The sequence below is a fragment of the Oncorhynchus mykiss genome, chromosome 16 (assembly GCF_057628025.1).
Source record: "Oncorhynchus mykiss isolate SJ-2025 chromosome 16, ASM5762802v1, whole genome shotgun sequence".
Lineage (NCBI taxonomy): Eukaryota > Metazoa > Chordata > Actinopteri > Salmoniformes > Salmonidae > Oncorhynchus > Oncorhynchus mykiss.
Window position 1 is genome coordinate 28954027 of NC_143037.1, and position 20138 is coordinate 28974164.

General features: G+C 40.0%; 1 protein-coding gene across 1 annotated transcript in view; it reads left to right on the top strand.

Annotated features, from left to right (window-relative positions):
* Positions 1-20138, top strand: part of nrg3b (neuregulin 3b) — a 429951-nt gene that overhangs the window by 204156 nt on the left and 205657 nt on the right. Inside the window, exon 2 of the mRNA XM_021565559.3 lies at positions 14626-14758. Within this exon, the coding sequence (XP_021421234.2) occupies positions 14626-14758 (133 nt within the window). The remainder of the gene's footprint in view (positions 1-14625; positions 14759-20138) is intronic.

The window sequence follows — 20138 nt, forward strand, 5'->3', positions numbered from 1 at the left end:
TCAAGCGCTATGATGAAACTGGCTCTCATGAGGACTACCACAGGAAAGGAAGAACCAGAGTTACATCTGCTGCAGAGGATACGTTCATTAGAGTTACCAGCCTCAGAAATTGTAGCCCAAATAAATACTTCACAGAGTTCAAATAACAGACATATCTCAACATCGACTGTCCAGAGGAGACTGCGTGAGTCAGGCCTTCATGTTGCTATGTGCATAACAGCAAAATTAACCAGCATATTGGGATTGAGAACAATACGGCGGAGGCAGCAGCAGCAGAGACGAGGAAACAGCCCTTGCCTTAAACCCTATTCGGGCAGGATTAGTTTTACTGGTGGTGGTCAGGTAATGTAATGCACAAAACACCACATCTGTGGTGAATAACCTACTGTTATAATGCAATCCAAGCTGTTTATAATACAGCTTGGATTCAAACCAGGGACTGTAGTGATGCCTCTTACACTGAGATGCAGTGCCTTAGACCGCTGTGCCACTCAGGAGACCCATTTCCTGATGATGGCTCACTGCTCTTCGTACTTGGCGGCTTCAGCCTCCCAACATCTGCTTCCGATTAATTTACTGTCTAAACTCTCCTGATCAACACCATTGCATTATGCCTCTCTCTAATGTCAATATGCCTTGTCTACTGCTGTCTTGGCTAGTTTTTACTGTTTTGTTTCACTGTAGAGCCTTCAGTTATTCTCAAAATGCCTTAGATAGCTCTTTAGTCCCACCCCACACACATGCGGAGACCTCACCTGGCTTAACTTGTCCCTCCAGAGACGAAACCTCTCTCATCGTCACTCAACGCCTAGGTTTACCTCCACTGTACTCACATCCTACCATACCCTTGTCTGTACATTATGCCTTGAATCTATTCTACCACGCCCAGAAACCTGCTCCTTTTATTCTCTGTCCCCAACATAGTAGACGACCAGTTCTTATAGCCTTTAGCCGTACCCTTATCCTACTCCTCCTCTGTTCCTATTCCCCAGGCGCTATTATCCTACTCCTCCTCTGTTCCTATCCTATTCCCCAGGCGCTATCATTTGTTGACTTCTGTAATCGCAAAAGCCTTGGTTTCATGCATGTTAACATCAGAAGCCCCCTCCCTAAGTTTGTGTTATTCACTGCTTTAGCACACTCTGCCAACCCTGATGTCCTAGCCGTGTCTGAATCCTGGCTTAGGAAGACCACAAAAAATTCTGAAATCCCCAACTACAACATTTTATGTCAAGATAGAACTGCCAAGGGGGGTGGAGTTGCAATCTACTGCAGAGTTCTGTCATGCTATACAGGTCTGTGCCCAAACAGTTCGAGCAGTTCTACTTATAAAAATCCACATTTCCAGAAATAAGTCTCTCACTGTTGCCGCTAGTAAAAGACCCCCCTAAATCCCCAGATGTGCCTTGGACACTGTATATGAATTAATTGCCCCCCATTTATCTTCAGAGTTTGTACATCTCTAAACTGGGATATGCATAACACCCCGGCCGTCCTACAATCTAAGCTCGATGCCCACAATCTCACACAAATTATCATGGAACCCACCAGGTACAACCCTAAATCCGTAAACACGGCACCCACTGATATCACCCTGAATAACCTGCCCTCTAAATACACCTCTACTGCCTTCAACCAGGATCTCAGCGATAATTTTCTCATTGCCTGCATCCGTAATGGATCATCGGTCAAACGACCACCACTCATCACTGTCAAACGTTCCCTAAAACACTTCAATGAGCAGGCCTTTCTAATCAACCTGGCCCGTGTATACTGGAAGGATATTGACCTCATTCCGTCAGTAAAGGATGCCTGGTTATTCTTTAAAAATGCTTTCCTCACCATCTTAAATAAGCATGCCCCATTAAAAAATAAATACAACTAAGATCAGATATAGTCCTTGGTTCAGTCCAGTCCTGACTGCCCTTGACCAGCACAAAAACATCCTGTGGCATACTGCATTAGCATCGAATAGCCCCCCGCGATATGCAACATTTCAGGGAAGTTAGGAACAAATATAGTTAGGAAAGCAAAGGCTAGCTTTTTCAAACACAAATTTGCATCCTGTAGCACAAACTCCAAAAGGTTCTGTGACACTATAGTCCATGGAGAATAAGAACACCTCCTCCCAGCTGCCTACTGCACTGAGGCTAGGAAACACTGTTACCACCGATAAATCCACGATAATCGAGAATTTCAAAAAGCATTTTTCTACGGCTGGCCATGCTTTCTACCTGGCTACCCCTTGCCCGGTCAACAGCCCTGCACCCCCCACAGCAACTTGCTCAAGCCTCCCGCATTTCTCCTTCAACTAAATCCAGATAGCTGATGTCCTGAAAGAGCTGCAAAATCTGGACCCCTACAAATCAGCTGGGCTAGACAATCTAGACCCTCTCTTTCTAAAATGATCCTCCTCAATTGTTGCAACACCTTTCACTAGCCTGTTCAACCTCTCTTTCGTATTGTCTGAGATCCCTAAAGATTGGAAAGATGCCGTGGTCATCCCCCTCTTCAAAAGGGGTGACACTCTAGACCCAAACTGTCACAGACCTATATCTATCCTACCCTGCCTTTCTAAAGTCTTCGAAAATCAAGTTAACAAACAGATCACCGACCATTTTGAATCCCAACGTACCTTCTCCGCTATGCAATCTGGTTTCTGAGCTGGTCACGGGTGCACCTCAGCCACGCTCAAGATCTTAAACAATATCATAACCTCCATGGATAAAAGACAATACTATGCAGCCGTATTTATTGACCTGGCCAAGGCTTTCAACTCTGTCAATCACATCATTCTTATCGGCAGACTTAGACAGGCTTGGATTCTCAAATGACTGCTTCGCCTGGTTCACCAACTAATTCTCAGATAAAGTTCAGTGTGTCAAATCGGAGGGCCTGTTGTCCAGACCTCTGGCAGTCTCTATGGGGGTGCCACAGTGTTCAATTCTCGGGCCGACTCTTTTCTCTGTATACATCAATGATGTCGCTCTTGCTGCTGGTGATTCTCTGATGCACCTCTACGCAGATGACAACATTCTGTATACTTCTGGCCCATCTTTGGACACTGTGCTAACTAACCTCCATACAGCTTCAATGCTATACAACACTCCTTCTGTAGCCTCCAACTTCTCTTAAATGCAAGCAAAGCTAAATGCATGCTCTTCAACCGATCGCTGCCTGCACCCGCCTGCCCGTGACGGTTCTGAATTAGAATATGTGGACAACTACAAATACCTAGGTGTCTGGTTAGACTGTAAACTCTCCTTCCAGACTCACATTTAAGCATCTCCAATCCAAAATTATATCTAGAATCAACTTCCTATTTCGCAACAAAGCATCCTTCACTCATGCTGCCAAACATACCCTCGCAAAACTGACTTTCCTACCGATCCTTGACTTCAAAAATAGCCTCCAACACTCTACTCAGCAAATTGTATGTAGTCTATCACAGTGCCATCTGTTTTGTCACCAAAGCCCCATATCCTACCCACCACTGCGACCTGTATGCTCTCGTTGGCTGGCCCTCGCTTCATATTCGTCGCCAAACCCACTGGCTCCAGGTCATCTATAAGTCTCTGCTAAGTAAAGCCGCGCCTTATCTCAGCTCACTGGTCACCATAGCAGCACCCACCTGAAGCATGCGCTCCAACAGATATATTTCCTCCTCTTTTGGCTGCCTTTCCTTCCAGTTCTCTGCTGCCAATGACTGGAACGAATTGCAAAAATCGCTGAAGCTGGAGACTTATATCTCCCTCACTAACTTTAAGCATCAGCTGTCAGAGGAGCTTACCGTACATTGCTCATCTGTAAGTAGCCCACCCAACTACCTCAATCCCATGTTGTTGTTGTTTTTTTGCTCCTTTGCACCCCAGTATCTCTACTTGCACATTTATCTTCTGCACATCTCTCACTCCAGTGTTTAATTACTAAATTGTTATTATTTCGCCACTATGGCCTATTTATTGCCTTACCTCCCTAATCTTACTACATTTGCGCACACTGTTTATAGACTTCTCTATTGTGTTATTGACTGTACGTTTGTTTATCCCATGTGTAACTCTGTGTTGTTTGTGTCGCACTGCTTTGCTCTCTTGGCCAGGTCGCAGTTGTAAATGAGAACTTGTTCTCAACTGGCCTACCTCGTTAAATAAAGTTGAAATTAAAAAAAAATAATAATAATCTTTCCAACTCTCTCTTTCCCCTCCTTGCCTGTTTTGACCACACCCTTTCCCAGTCCCCTCACACTCACAAGGCAGGCAATACGCTTGACCTAATTTTTTACTAGAGGCTGTTTGCCAACTAATCTCACTGCAACCCCCCTCCAGGTCTCTGATCAAGACTTTCTTTTCTGTCTCCCTTTCCTCCAACCCTAGCCACTCATCCCTACCCAGATGGTCATGTGCCATCTCAATCTTCAATCTCTCTCTCTCACACTGCTCTCTCCTCTTCTATCTTATCATCTCTCCCTTTGCTAAATCCTGTCTTCTGATTCTGCCTCTTCGACCATACTATCCTCAGTTTCCACATCCGGTGACTCACACTGGTCTCTTTCCTCCCAGCCAGCTCAGCCCTCCAGGTCGCAGTTGTAAATGATGCTCCGTGGCTGAGTGACTCATTGCGAGCTTATAGAACAGGGCTGCGGTCAGCTGAGGACCTATCATCCTTTCACTCCCTCCTCTCTACCTTCTCTTCCTCTTCCTGTATCTACTGCTAAAGCCACTTTCTAGCACTCTGGCTTCTGTCTCTAACAAGCTTCTTCCTCTAACTCTAGGAAACAATTGTCCACTTTTTCCTGCCTCCTTTTAATGCCCCTCCCTCCTCCCTCTCTTTGGACGACTTTGTCAACCACTTTGAAAAGAAGGTTGATGACATCCAATCCTCATTCAGCCTTTTGAATCCACTGGTCCCACTCACACAGAACTACCCTACGCCTTGACCTCTTTTTATCCTCTCGCTCCAGATGAAATCCTGCAACTAATGAGGTTCGGCCTCCAAAAACCTTCCCGCTCGATCCCAATCCCCTCCTCCCTTCTCCAGACCATCTCTGGAGTCCTTTTTTACATTCCTCACTTCCATCATCAACTCATCCCTGACCACTGGCTTCATCTCCTCTGACTTCAATCAACAATCGACGACTCTGACGTCAAAAACTACAGACCGGTATCCCTTCTATTTTTTTCATTCCAAAACACTTCAGCATGCTGTCTCTGACCAAATCTCTCTCAGAACGCTCTTCTTGACGTTAACCAGTCAGGTTTCAAGACGGGTCACTCAACCGAGACTGCTCTTCTCTGTGTCACGGAGGCTCTCCACACTGCCAAAACTGACTCTCTTAGATCTATCTGCTGCCTTCGACACCATGAACCATCAGATCCTTCTCACCACCGTCTCGGGGCTGGGTATCTCAGGCTGCAAACTCTTGAATTGCATCCTACCTGGCAGGCGATATGAAGAGGATATTTTTCTGCACCACGTACTCTCCCTACTGTCATCTCCTAGGGCTCGGTTCTAGGCCCTCTCCTCTTCGCTCCATGCACCAAGTCATTCTGCTCCGTCATATCCTCACATGGTCTCTCCTATCATTGTTATACAGATGACACCCAACTACTTTTCTCCTTCCCCCGTCTGACACCCAGGTGGCACCATGCATCTCTGCATGCCTGACAGATATCTCAGCTTAAATGTTGGCCCACCACCTCAAGCTCAACCTCGATAAGACGCAGCTGCTCTTCCTCCAGTGGAAGGCCTACCCACTCAAAGACCTCTCCGTCATGGTTGACAACTCCATGGTGCCCCTGCCCAGAGTGCAAAGATCCTTGGCATGACACTGGACAACACCTGCTGTTCTCTGCTAAAATTAAAGCAGTGACTTGCTCCTGCAGGTTCATGCTCTTCAACATCCGTAGGGTATGACCCTACCTCACACAGGAAGCAGTGCAGGTCCTAATCCAGTCACATGTCATTTTCCGTCTGGACTACTACAACTCGCTGTTGGCTGAACTCCCGCTTGTTCCATCAAACCCCTGCAACTTATCCAGAAAGCTACAGTCCGCCTGGTGTTCAAACTTCCCAAGTTCTCCCATGTCACCCATTCCTCTGCACACTCCACTGGATTCCAGTTAAAGCTAGAACTGCCCTATGAGTGTTAGGCAAGTACCGTGGGCCAGTGCCATGGTCTTATTGTGGAAGTAAAGTCTTGAAATAGATCACTTTTGAACACCATGCCTTGGGAGTTTATTGAATTGATAATACATAGTATGTAGTCCATTGTCTTTTTAAACTCCTAAGAATGATGTCTTGGATGTCGAGGCTTTATTAGATATGCAAGCAGGACAGACACCTGGGTCCACTGAATATGAAACACATCCATATTTCTATTTTGGCGTAGGGCATTGCAAATGTGTAAAGAGGCAAAACAGTTGCACAGTAAGATTTCATTTGAACCACTGGCCCAATGCCCAGTGACAGGCATTCACCATGCTTGTATTGGTTGTTATAAGGATAGCACATCTTCTAATGTATTATCAATGCATACTCGAAGGCACTGTAAATGCAGTGATAAGTAAGTTATAATTGGTAACTTCCTCCATGTATTATTTTTTTAATAATAAAGTTAGGCAACACTAAGATGCTCTCATGTATTTTTAAACTGTGATTACTTTAGTAGTAACAGTATACTTACATAGTAATTAGTGCAAAATACCATACAAGGTTTATGAAAAATCATAAAAATAGTTATAGGTTCGCCAATATCTTCGTGTCCATCTGATCTGTCATCATCTTTCAAGGCCTCACAAAAGGCGTGAGATTTATCAATCAATACCCTGGAGCAACAGATTTATTTGGATGTTGTGGCACAACTAAGGGATTATTTTTCCCTAATTTAGAAATGCATCTCTTTCTCACATGGGATTGGTCAACCGAAGCACGAGGTGCTGAAAAAGTGATGATGCACATATGACAGGTTTAATGCTATGATGGGGTTGTGACAGAACAGAAAAGGCCCATAACAACAATAACAACAAAATGATCAAAGATGTATTCCAATTGCACTGCTAAATCTAAAGTAGGGGGGCAATATGCCAGCCAATCCGCTAGGCTTGTAATCATATTATAGCATGATGATATGACCAGGCACGTAAATATTGGAAACAGATCAATTTGACCCCTCTAATAATATATTATGAGGAATTTGATGGATTGAAAATGATATTCCCACGGTAGCTACTGGCTTTCTGTGGCTTTACACTACACAGTACTAGGCTACTCAATTCCTCATTTCATTATTGGATCCCCCCACCGCCAATTATCCTTGGTTTGGTACTAGTTTGTGCTTGGTTTGGTACTAGTTTGTGCTTGGTTTGGTACTTGTGGTTTGTGAAGGAGGCTTGTAAGGAGAATGGAGACAAAACAAAACCCTTAATTATGTGGGCTAACTTGTAACAAATAAAGAATTAAAGTCAAGTCATAAGAATTATTTTTTTCTAATTGAGAAGGATTCTATTGAAATGTGGCGGGCGAGAAACAAGTGATAATTGGCACTGGCTATATTGGGCTCAATTTTGTGAGTTCAAAGACAACTTTGGCAGTAACATGAACTTTGAAACAAGTGGTGTCTAGTAGGCTACAGAATTAGAGAAGGGTTGATTCTCTGAACATCAAGCAATAGGCTCAAGCAAACCTGTTTCTCTCCTCAGTCAGAGGCAGCCTGGCTGTCACAGACTCTGACCAGGAGCAGCAACCTATTCTCCTTATTTGTTTAGAAAAAAAATGTGTATGCCAAAAATTGTGGGGGAAAGCAATCATCATATTTATACAACCTAATAATAAACCTAAGAAGAACCACCTTTATATTTGATTTCAAATGAGAAAATCTGCAAATGTAATCTCTTTATTGATCGAGATGCGTGTGACGTTGCAAAGCAGTAAGCTGGTTTATGTATCCTTCATTAATTACTTCTTCTTGATTTCAATATGGAAGGGAAACCAGGGTAAAAGGTATTCTTATACCATATTTTAGTGTAACATTGTAGCAGTTCATTCAATTGGGATTGGTAAGGGTGGAGTGGTAGGATGTTCCCCCATGATGAAAGAGGGTCATGACTGAAAAGGTTTGGGAAGCACTGATCTAGCTAATGATTAGTACAAATACAGATGGGCATGTTTCACCATATTTATTTGTATCCACTATGCTGCTTCAGTTGGGCTACAGGTAATAATAATTATTGCTAAATAAAACACCAGCATGATAATGTTGTTAGATTCATTTATGGAGAGGTAGATTATATTGTATTGGTGTTCCCATCATTTTATTGTCACTAATTGTGGAGTAGAAAAGTCACAAGTTCTGCATTCAGTACAAAATAAATGTAATGCAACGTAAAGATTAAGTGGAAACTGTGCTGTTCTGAATAACCACTTGAAAATCGGAAAGAGGTTGGGTTGTGGGTTCAACATGCACCAATACCTTTCAAATACATCACTCATTGCTTTAAGCAATACCCTGCCACACTAACAAAACAGAGCAAATGTAAAGTCTGTTGAAAAATGTTGAAGAATGTGTTGTTTAGTGCAAGCCATTACGCAACATACAGTGGTTCCTCCATCAAAAGTTGCGAGCTTACGCCGCGGGACTTAGAGGTAATTTGTGGTTTAGTATGGTACCCTGCATCACCACTTCATTGCTTCAGACCAGCGCACATGGGAGTTAGTGCACTGATTATGCTTTTGGGTCCAACTGTGTCTCCTACTGACAATGAATGGGTGACATAAACCTAAATAGAAACGGATAATTGTGCATGACTTCAGTATTACTTACTAAAACTGTTGTCACACTAAGGTTTTTATTATTTTATTTTGTTAGGATTTGGCTCTAACTGTACTGCTGTAGGCTACTCCCAAGACACTGCATAGCAGTGCAAGCTGCGTTGCTACAGATGCTGGTTCAATACCTGTGCTGTCCTCGACTGGGAGACCCATGAGATATTTGTTGGTGTTTGATTTTTCTCCCTCAAAAAACAAAAAATAATCATTCTAAATGACAAACTGGCTTTATTTACAAATTAGTAACAATTTCTCACCCCATGTTTAAAAATGGCATTTTTCTCACTCATTTTATATTATTTGAATACGAAATCATCTCCAAAATATTTAAGGGGCATTGCACTAATAATGGCGCTGATGAGGGAAACGTTCCCTCTGTTCTTAGTGCCAGTCTGCACGTTCAAACTAAAACAGTGTAACTAATAATTGCATCTTTCTGCTTTCATTAATAAAATAATAATAAAAATACTGTTTATTTAGTTATGGCTCCATAACGAATTACTATGGGAATAAACATCACTGAATTACAGAAATATCCTCTATATGTAATTATTGGCGGAAAGTCACATCATATTTTCTGATATACTGTAGGCCTACCGTAGACGACACGAGTCTCACTAGTGTTGAGTAATGAGCTGTTAAAAGTGGTCTAGGTCTTATTTATTTAAAGAGCATATTTATTTAAAGAACTATTTCAGCATCATTTCACGCTGCTCTGAGACAAGCATGGGGACTGGTCTTGATAAATCAATGAGATTTTTATTTTCACTGAATCTCCGTTTGGGTATTGGTTAGACTAGAATTAGAAAATTAGGGTATAGGAATGTTATGCTCTTAGTGTGAGCTTTATTTAACTAGGCAAGTCAGTTAAGAACCCATTATTATTTACAAGGACAGCCTTCTCCTTCCTTCCTTTCTGTCGGGGAATTGAATCCCAGTCTCCCACAGAACACTGGATTCTTTAGCTATATTGCCCAGTACTCTACTCCCGACCGTCACCATATATTCCGTTCCATCCTAACAGGAACCCAGAGGGTTTTCGTTTTCCTCGGAATAGAAACACCATAATATTAATCAAATGAATCCCAAACTCTAAAAGTTATTGGAAAAGTAGACACTGTGATCACAATAAAGAATGTAAACAAGATGCTGTGTTTTTATTTACAGGGTTTCAAACACTTGTAGCCTGATTAGCAGGACAATAGACTCTTTATAGCCCGGCTACTGTAGGTGTGAACATCCCCCTACCTGCAATGTATTCGATGCTTAAGTACTCTGAAGTGTTACATTTCTAACTCAAAATAGCAGTACAGTATTTCTTCATCAACATCTTTATGCTTTCGTTAATAAAATAATGATGAAAATACTCTTTCAAAATGCTGATGTTTATTTAGTTATGGATCCATAATGAATTACTATGATAAAAAATATCAGTGAATTACAGAAATAATGGAACAAAGTTTTCTCATGAAGGTTAACAAATTGTTGCTTATTGGAAAATACACTTTCAAACACACAGTCATGTCGTACAGCGCCCTTATGGCTATTAGCAAGGATATATTTTGGCATTTATAGGCGGCACACAATTGGCACAGCATTTCTCTCCCTCTAAAAATAGAAATACATTTTTTGGCCTTTACAAATATTGACCTTTTATTCAGATTACCATCACTCTCCTTTGTTTTTTGAAAATGAAATAATCTCCAAAATATTGTTATATATTATCAAGTTGATGACACAGTCATATAGCCGGCACTTACATAAAGCTGAGTGACTCACTCATTCATTGTTTTGGATTGAAATAAATAAGTACCAACATTCTTTCTGATAGTCTTTAATAAATAAATGTTTTGGTTATCCTGACCTGGACACCATGTACAGTATTATAATGGCCCATTAGCAGGACAATATACCTTTACCAACACCTTTCTGTATTTTGATACTTTGTTCCGGAGTGGATGGGGGCAAAATGCAGTGCAAAATGCTTTGCTATAGATGCAGGTACGATACCCGTGCCGGCCGCCACCGGGAGACCAATGAGGATGCTTTTGGTTTTAATTTAGAATCCTCCAATCCTCTATATGTAATTATTGGTGGAGAGTCACGTTATAATTTTCGATATACTGTTGGCCTACCGTAGGGGACATGAGTCTCACTAGTGTTGAGTACTGTGCTGTTAAATAATTTGCAAAAAATTCATAAAAAATCATACAATGTGATTTTCTGGATTTTTTTTCTCATTTTGTCTGTCATAGTTGAAGTGTACCTATGATGAAAATTACAGGCCTCTCTCATCTTTTTAAGTGGGATAACTTGCACAATTGGTGGCTGACTAAATACTTTTTTGCCCCACTGTAAATACATTTGATTTGATTATTACTATGGGGATAAATATCACTGAATTACAGAAATATTGGAACAAAGTTGTCTAATGAAGGCAAACAAGTTGTTGCTTACTGGAAAATACTCTTTCAAACACACATGGTCACGTTGTACAGCGTCATTATGGCTATTAGCAGGGCTATATTTTGGCCTTTATAAAAATTATGTTGGCCTTTATTCAGATTACAATCGCTCACTGTCGTTAATTTGATAATGAAATCATCTCCAAAATATGCTTATATATAGCCTTCCCGCTTTGGACATATATTTTAGCACCGTTTTACGCTGCCCTGAGACAAGCATGGAGAAATGTAAATGTTCAAATATATTCCATGATATTCTTAAAATATATGTGTTGACTGAATATAAGCAAGTGATAATCAAGTTAGGTTTCTCCAGAAATAAATAATTCTAAATAACAAACGGGCTTTATTTACAAATTAGTGAGAATAATTGCCTTTTTGTATCTCACTCTAGGTTAAATCTCCAAAATATCGTAACTTTTTAAACAAAGCGATTATTATTATTATTAGTTCATTTAGAATTATATCAAAGCCGCTTAGATATTCTCACAGATCCTAATGGAAAATGCCCCTTAGATTTAGAATCCTCCAATCCTCTTAATGTAATCATTGTCGGCGAGTCTCTTCATTGAAAAAAGTATTTGTAGATATATTGTAGGCATACCATAGGCAAAATTAATCTTGGTTACACTACAATTAGGGTGTGGAAATGTTATGCCCCTTAGATAATAATTTAGAATCCTCCAATCCTCTTATGCTGTAGCCTACTGCCTACCATCACATCGTACAGCATAATTGTCACGTTCTGACCATAGTTCTTGTGTGTTTTCCTTGTTTTAGTGTTGGTCCGGGCGTGAGCTGGGTGGGCATTCTATGTTGTATGTCTAGTTCGTCTATGTTTGGCCTGATATGGTTCTCAATCAGAGGCAGATGTTAGTCATTGTCTCTGATTGGGAACCATATTTAGGTAACCTGTTTTGTGTTGGGTTTTGTGGGTGGTTGTTTCCTGTCTTTGTGTTTGTTGCACCAGATAGGGCTGTTGTTTTGTATATTGTTCTATTTTCATCTTTCATTAAAGATGTATAAAGATAACCACGCTGCATTTTGGTCCGCCTCTCTTTCACCAGAAGAAAACCGTAACAATAATATTTTCCATTCCATCCTAACGGAAACCCCGAGGGTTTCGTTTTTCACTTTTCTCAGAATAGAAACACCATAATATTAATCAAATTAATTAAGCCAAATTTCTTAAAATCAATACCATGTACTATGTTATTACAAAAAAGGTTACATTTCTCTAGTAATGCCAATATGGGAGACTATCAAATGCTTCTCAAAGTTGCCCTCGAGTGGTCAAACTAGCAGTAACTTGCATTAACGTAAAAAATGGCTGAAAATGAAGTAAAGTGCCATAGAATGCTGCAGCAGCCCGCAAGGTGTGCTGCAGTATGACGCAACTTTTAAAGGAGGAACATTGTAGCAAATGTTAAATCGAACTGAATGCACCCCAGAACTAACTTTCTCATTGTCGTTCTACAAACAAATTGTCAAGTATGATTACTTTCTGAACTGTTATAGCTAGACCAACTGTCGAAAATAATTAAGAAATGATTGGGATATAATTTGTGGTTGGGATATATTAACCCAATTAACAGGAAAGTATTGGATGTGTATTCCCTTCAAAATTCACCAGAAACAAGACGTGTGTGTGTGTGTGCGCGTGTGTGTGTCATGGTTGGGAATTAGGAATTTCTGAATTTAATTTGAATTGTCCACACCACACAGGAAGAAGATCTTTAATTGAATTTGAATTGAAGGAATTGAAGAAAGTATCATTTAGTTTAAAGCAATTCAAACCAATTAAACTGAGACGTGAAATATCAGTCTAATTAATTTTATCAAAAGGATATGCCACTCACTTATTAATGCAAATAATTACATATACCATTTCAAAGATGTCAAACAGTATTTATTTTTGTCATGAGATGTTAGATTGTTCCCTTCCATACTGCAGTGTTTGATCTAATACATTTTGGGAAATGTATTTTTTCTGATATTTAAAAACATTAAGGGAATTATTAATTATTATAGACAACCCAAAACATGATCTTATAATATTTCCAGACCACTACAAAAATACTTGATTGTTGTAGGAAAATCCGTTTTACAAATGAAATGTTTGAACCTTCTGCTACATGTTATTGGTAACCATACGTGATGTCAAAATAAAAATGTCTATGGTGTGTAGAATAAATAAGCAATTTTAATTTCATTGAATTAAATTCTACATTAATTCAAGAGCAATTCACAACTCAATTTAGAATTGACCCCAACCTTGGTGTGTGTGTGTGTGTGTGTGTGTGTGTGTGTGTGTGTGTGTGTGTGTGTGTGTGTGTGTGTGTGTGTGTGTGTGTGTGTGTGTGTGTGTGCAAACATGGCTGACTGTCTTTTTTGCGGGGGAATACCTGCATTGCAGTGGCTGTGCATAGCGGCCATGGCTCAGTCAACAGACAGAGCAGTGTGTGTGCAAAGCAGAGCAGGGCTTGTGCAGGGTCAGAATGAAAGAGCAGCACATGGAGGTGAAAAATGTCATGCCACAGCCATTTATTCTTACCCAATTCCAAATCAAAGCAGGTGCTTTCAATACTATCTAAAATATAAGAGAACCTGCAACAAATAACATGTTAAAATAACATGGATGAATGGGATGAATGATGTCAATAGGTAATGTGTGATTTGTTCAATTTGTTGGCCTATATTTATCTATCAACCTCCTTCACCCTTTTGTCAATTGTAACCAAAACACCTTTTTTTCACAGTATCCATATATGTTATGTACTATACATCAAACTTTTGAATTATTCTGATAATCTTTATAACAAAGCCTCATCAGAGTACAAATAATTAATTCCCATTCAACAAATGTGTAACGTGGTGTATCTGTACCTCACCTTACTGTAGATGATGTCTTCACTGTTGATGATTAACAGAAAGGAGTGGAGAGACAGCAGTGTTTACTTAGCTCCGCTCTGGTAGCCTATTGAACCTGAACCCCGTGTCATGACACCTGCTCCTGAATATTATTTATATCAAGTTAGCACCGCAAGCTCCTGAGTAGCCTTGTCAGTGTGAATGGAAGCTGTATGTATGATGATATAGGCCACGATCATAGAGCCAAGATATTTGGCAAAACCATCAAAAATCCTTACTGTTTATACAATAAGCCAAATCAAGTAGTAATCCAGGTAATTTTGACACATCTCTATCCCTCTGTCATCTTTCTTTCTTGGTAAACAAATGTTTTTTTTGCTGTGATTCTGAAGTTTATATGTTACCCAAAGAAAATGGTTCTTCAATAATGGTGTCTCTGTGACATCTCTCTCTCTCTTTCTAACAGTGGCCCCCACATCCCCTGGTCTGCGTTCAGAGGTCTTCAAGCCTTGCATCGATGACAAGGACCTGGCCTTCTGCCTCAACGAGGGCGAGTGCTCCATCATTGAGACAGTAGCAGGAGTGCACAGACACTGCAGGTGAGTCTCTCGGTGTGTCTGTGTCTGTATTAGTTCACTGTGTCTAACTTGTCCTAGCCTGAAGATTCAGACTTAAGGTCTGAATAATTGCATATTACCTGTAAGGTTTGAATGGCAGGCTGCAGTGATCAGGACACCGCGGAGCAGGCGCAAGAGATTGTGAGGAAAACGTACCTCAATCCAGGGACGGGAGATGGCGCTGTACTCATAATTATCCCATTATCCAAATTGATACATCGAGAAGATTGAAATACTGCTAGTTTTTAATTAACCGGATACTGCACACATACTTTTTTTCATAACAAATGTTTTGAAGATTTAAGCTTTCTGATAATGTAGCAATAATAAAAAATATATTTTCTACCCCCCCCCCCCCCCCCCCCCCCCCACACACACACACACACACACACACACAAATACGTTATTTATTTTTTTTGCCTCATGGAAATGCTGTACCATACGGGTACTAAAACACCAAGGAAAATCGGATATTTTCAGAACATTTATTAAGTCAAATATAGCAGAAACAAGCACTCTTTTCATAAATGGAAATGATTCTGGCGTCCATTCTTCCTCGCTGTCACTGTCCTCAAGCTCACTGTCCTCACTGCTCAATTAGGCTCCTTTAGCCCTGTCCATTGCCTGTGAATGTCAGTGGCTATGTTGGCAAAAACATTGACCAATGCATTAAATTGCCCTGACAAGTAGCCTAACTGCACAACGCTGCCCTGAGGCAACAAGAATAAAACTGCATTTTTTTAATATAAACTAAATATCTTCAAAACCTATCAAATATGCTTCATTAGAGATTCCTACAAAAGTACATACTTTTTATTGTCAAGTTATCTCTATATAAACATGCAAAATAATTAAATGTATCTTACCTTTCACTCACACCATGCGCTCACGTTGCTCTGCTTCCTGGAAGAAGGTTCCTACCCCAACTCATACATCATACCAACTTCTGTACCTCATTTGATTGTTTACAGGATTGTTACATGTCGTTGCATATTGTCATTTATAGGATAAAAAAATATATATATAATTATATAGGGGCCAAAAGGTTTTCTGTTGCACGAGGGCAACGATGTGCAGTAGAGGGTTAAACTGCCATTTTCGTCAGCATACTAGGCTAGCTAATTCTAAAGCATCCCATTGGATTCGACAACACTTCCGGTGGCTACTCACCCCAATGCTACCTGTCACATTTTCATGGAATCCAATGGGCTGCTATAGTATTAGCTAGCATGGCATGCTGGGGAAAACAGCAATTTAAATAAAAAGTAGCAGAATTCCAATCATCTTGATTCACCATTCAACATTTTGGGATAATTAGGAGTACAGCAACATATTCCATCCCTGGATTGAGGTAGTTTTTCCAGCCATATACCACGCCGGGCTCTGGCAGTTTACATTTTGGCATAGTTAAAACTTGTCATTGCTAATTTCAGAAGATGTTTCGGTCGACTTCTTTATGAATTAAAGAAGGATATTAAAGAAGGATATGGATATTGGGTGACCTGGTGGCACGACAAATGCACAACTATATAGTTAAATTATACCTAACTTCAATGTTGTGTTAGGTACATAAAAGCACTTTTAAAAACACACATAGCAGTGCAATACATTGACATAATTAAAAAGGGAACGCGTATACTGTCACCCAATACAATTGCATTATATTCTATGTATCAGACACATCTTCCTTGTTGTGGCAAAGTGGAGCATATTCTCTTCTCTCCTCTTCGCTTCTCTTCCCCACTAAGCACGGACTCGTCTTTTGGACATCTTTTTTTGGTACATCTTTTTTTGGTACATCTTTTTTTGGTGTGGTCTGGTCCACAGATGTATAATTTTAGTCCGGTCCAGACCAAATCTGAAACAATCATAGACGTCTATAATTGGTTCAGATTTTGTCCGGTCTGGCCTTGATTTGGCCCAAACTTAGACGTCTATGATTCACAAGTTTGGACAGCACAATACAGTACAGTAGAACACAGTACATTACCGTATAATAAAGTATAGATTAGTACAGTAGAGTATAGTTTACTCGAATGTACTCTATTCTACTGAACTAAACTGTACTGTACTCTACTGTACTGGACTGTGCCGTACTGTACTGTGCTGTTCAAACTCATGAACCAGCTTAGAAGTCTATGATTGGTTCAGATTTGCTCTGTTCTGGACCATACTTGTTTGGGGGCAAAACTAATTCAAATAATACCCAGCATGCTTTGCAAGTGTTAGTTTTTACATTTTGACCATTCAGCAGATGCTCTTATTCTTTTGCATTCAACTAAGTATATAAACAACAACATATCACAATCATAGCAAGAAAAAAACATACGTTATTGAGAATGGTATTGTAGTTGAAGTGGTCTGTGGTTTTCAATTACAGGGTGGACTACTTTGAACATCATGCCATATTTATGTTCAAACACTATGTTTAAACTTTCATTCAGAACTGAAAATGAATCAAATTTTCACTTCTGGAAAATACGTATTTTTAACTTTCATTCAGAACCTAAAATTTATATAACATCTACATCTGGAAAATATATATTATAGATGATTTTCTACATAATTTGCATACTGTGTCTCTTCTATTCAGCTGCAACAAAACACAATCTGCTAGTTTCACAGCTAAACCTACTGAACGTAATTGATGAGGGATAGGTGCAGTTGCTCAAAACATTCCACTTTTGTGACAGACCATCTCTCCAACCACACTCATGGGTATAATTAACGAAGGGATCCGTGGTAGAGAGGAAGGATAGGGGGGACTTAACCCGAGGACTAGTCCGCTTCGCAAGTGCCAGTGTTTTGAAGCAATGATTACAGGTTTCTCTCAAGAGCTTCTATTGAATGGTTATTTTTCTGAATTACTGGATAGTAAATGGTTCTAAATATATGGGACCGTGACGGAATAACAGCGGCTTTCTCACATATGGAGCTAAACTGTTGTACTATTATTGTTGTGAATTCCTGCTTTTGTAAATAACAGTAAAGAGGTTGGAAACATGATAGTGAAACGTGCCGGTGCCTATCACTGGATGGGTCTTCCACCAATCACAGTTTGGCCGCATCCGAGCATCTCTGATGACCATATACGGATTAAATCAGATAGTTTAATCAGGATGCCAATATCAACCTTTTCTCTTGTTTTCCCCGACCCTGTTTAAACGTGTGGGGATAGATGAAAGGCAATACTTTATTTTCTCTGGAATTACTTGATTTTGAAAAACATGGTCATTGTGGATGTTGTTTCAAACACAAAGAAATGGACAGTGCTTTCTAAGGTGATGATAATTCAAAACACCTGTATGCTTATGCATAGGCCTATATATGAGGCCAAGCCAAAAATGATTGTGCCATCATACAATACATAGCCTACCGCATATTACACAAGACAGAAAAACAGAAAATAATACTGATTTACGATATCTTTAATACACAATTAGCCTACAATTATAGTGAATTTGTATTTGGTTTTGAATCCCATAATGTGGAATATATATAATGTTTTTATATTTTCATAATTGATAGACTTACATATTACCATTAGCTCTAGAATATCTCACCACCGTGTGTTTCCACCTTCTCCCCTCTCTCCTTCAATCCAGAGAGAGGGGCTGTCAACAGTTTAATGAAACATGTTTCGTTGTGAAAACATGTTACTATAGATGTTACCAAGCAGATTTCACTTTGTTTCCCAAATGAAGCACTGGGTAGCTGCAGGAACAGGGTTGGAGAGCCCATGGCATACAGAGTGTGGGCGGAATATAACCTGTTGCCAGGTGAAATAACCGGAGTAGCCTACCAACATGAGTGAAACGAACCGGCAGGAAAGTGGCCTCCATTCGAGTGTATAACGATGACTTGTCTTTTTCCCCCTGCCCTTGTTCCTGCCATTTGATAATGGGCCATTCTAAATCGGGAACAATTTTTAAATATAAGTAAGGACAAGACTAAATTGAGAGTAGTCTGATGGGTGAAAATATGATCACTCGATGAGACAACAGCATATGCAGCCTGAGGCAAGAAATGTGCAGCCTGAGGCAAATCATCAATAACCTATGGTCGCATCATGCAGCCCATATATATTTTGATTGTTAAGGCATTCTATGGATTGTTTCTAGCGTATTGAACATGTTTCAAATTATCACTTTTACGCTCAACATAGCCACTTCATATGCGCACACTCTAGAAAGGGAAAAATATACTCCTTTCTATTTTATTCAGCTAAGTTCAATTATATTCTTCTTACTATTAATCATAAAATATAAAATAATGGCACAGAACTTATAAGCATATCTTGTCTGCTAAATTCTACAGCTTAGGGCATGGCGCATAGCTAGACAACATACCAACTTTTCTTCTTCTGAAATACAATTTCTTCCTATCATAATGTTTCTTTAGACCTGCCTAAAATAAATAATGGATTTATTGTGATGGTGCATATTCAGTTAAATATTATACTTTTTTAAATGTAGATGTTCCAAAGGCACGTATCAGCGCTTGTACGCTGCTTGTATGCGTGGAGGCCAGGCAATGCTAAACGTTTTTATGTTTGTGGTCATTTACTGTGAGACCGGCATTCTTTTGCATGACAATAACGCTGCCGACAAAATGTCACAGATCTAGTTCAGAGGCATAATTTGCTAACTGATCTCGTTTCCTGACACCCACATAATGAGTTTGATGGAACAGGTAGATGAAAGAACCCATCGTAACTGCATGCCGTCCTACACTGGCTTTAGATGAGAAGCTGCAGATATTCGTCAATATACATACTGTATTAGAAATTATATCACCAAAGGGTTATCTTGTACTATAGAGCTGTCAACTATGATGTCCATATTAGGACAGTCTCAGCTTTACAAGTAGTTGTGTCAGTCTCACAATGACACTACTCCTTGTGAGGTTGAGCCTGTCCTAATATGGACACCTTAGAGAACAGGAAGGGAGTCAATGTAATGTGATTACCACATTAAGGGTTTGAGAACGTCTAACACCGTACCCAAACCGTCTGCGTGCACCATCGTGAGCAAATTGATTTTGTCCCCCCACACCAAACGCGATCACGACACACAGGTTAAAATGTCAAAAACTCTGTACCAAATATATTAATTTGGGGACAGGTCGAAAAGCATTAAACATTTAGGGCAACTTAGCTAGCTAGCTTGCAGTTGCTAGCTAGTTTGTCCTATTTAGCTAGCTTGCTGTTGCTAGCTAATTTGTCCTGGGATATAAATGTTGAGTTGTTATTTTAACTGAAATGCACAAGGTCCTCTACTCCGACAATTAATCCACACATAAAACGGTCAACCGAATCTCTCCTTCTTCCAGGCATTTTCTTCTTTGGACTTTATATGGGGAT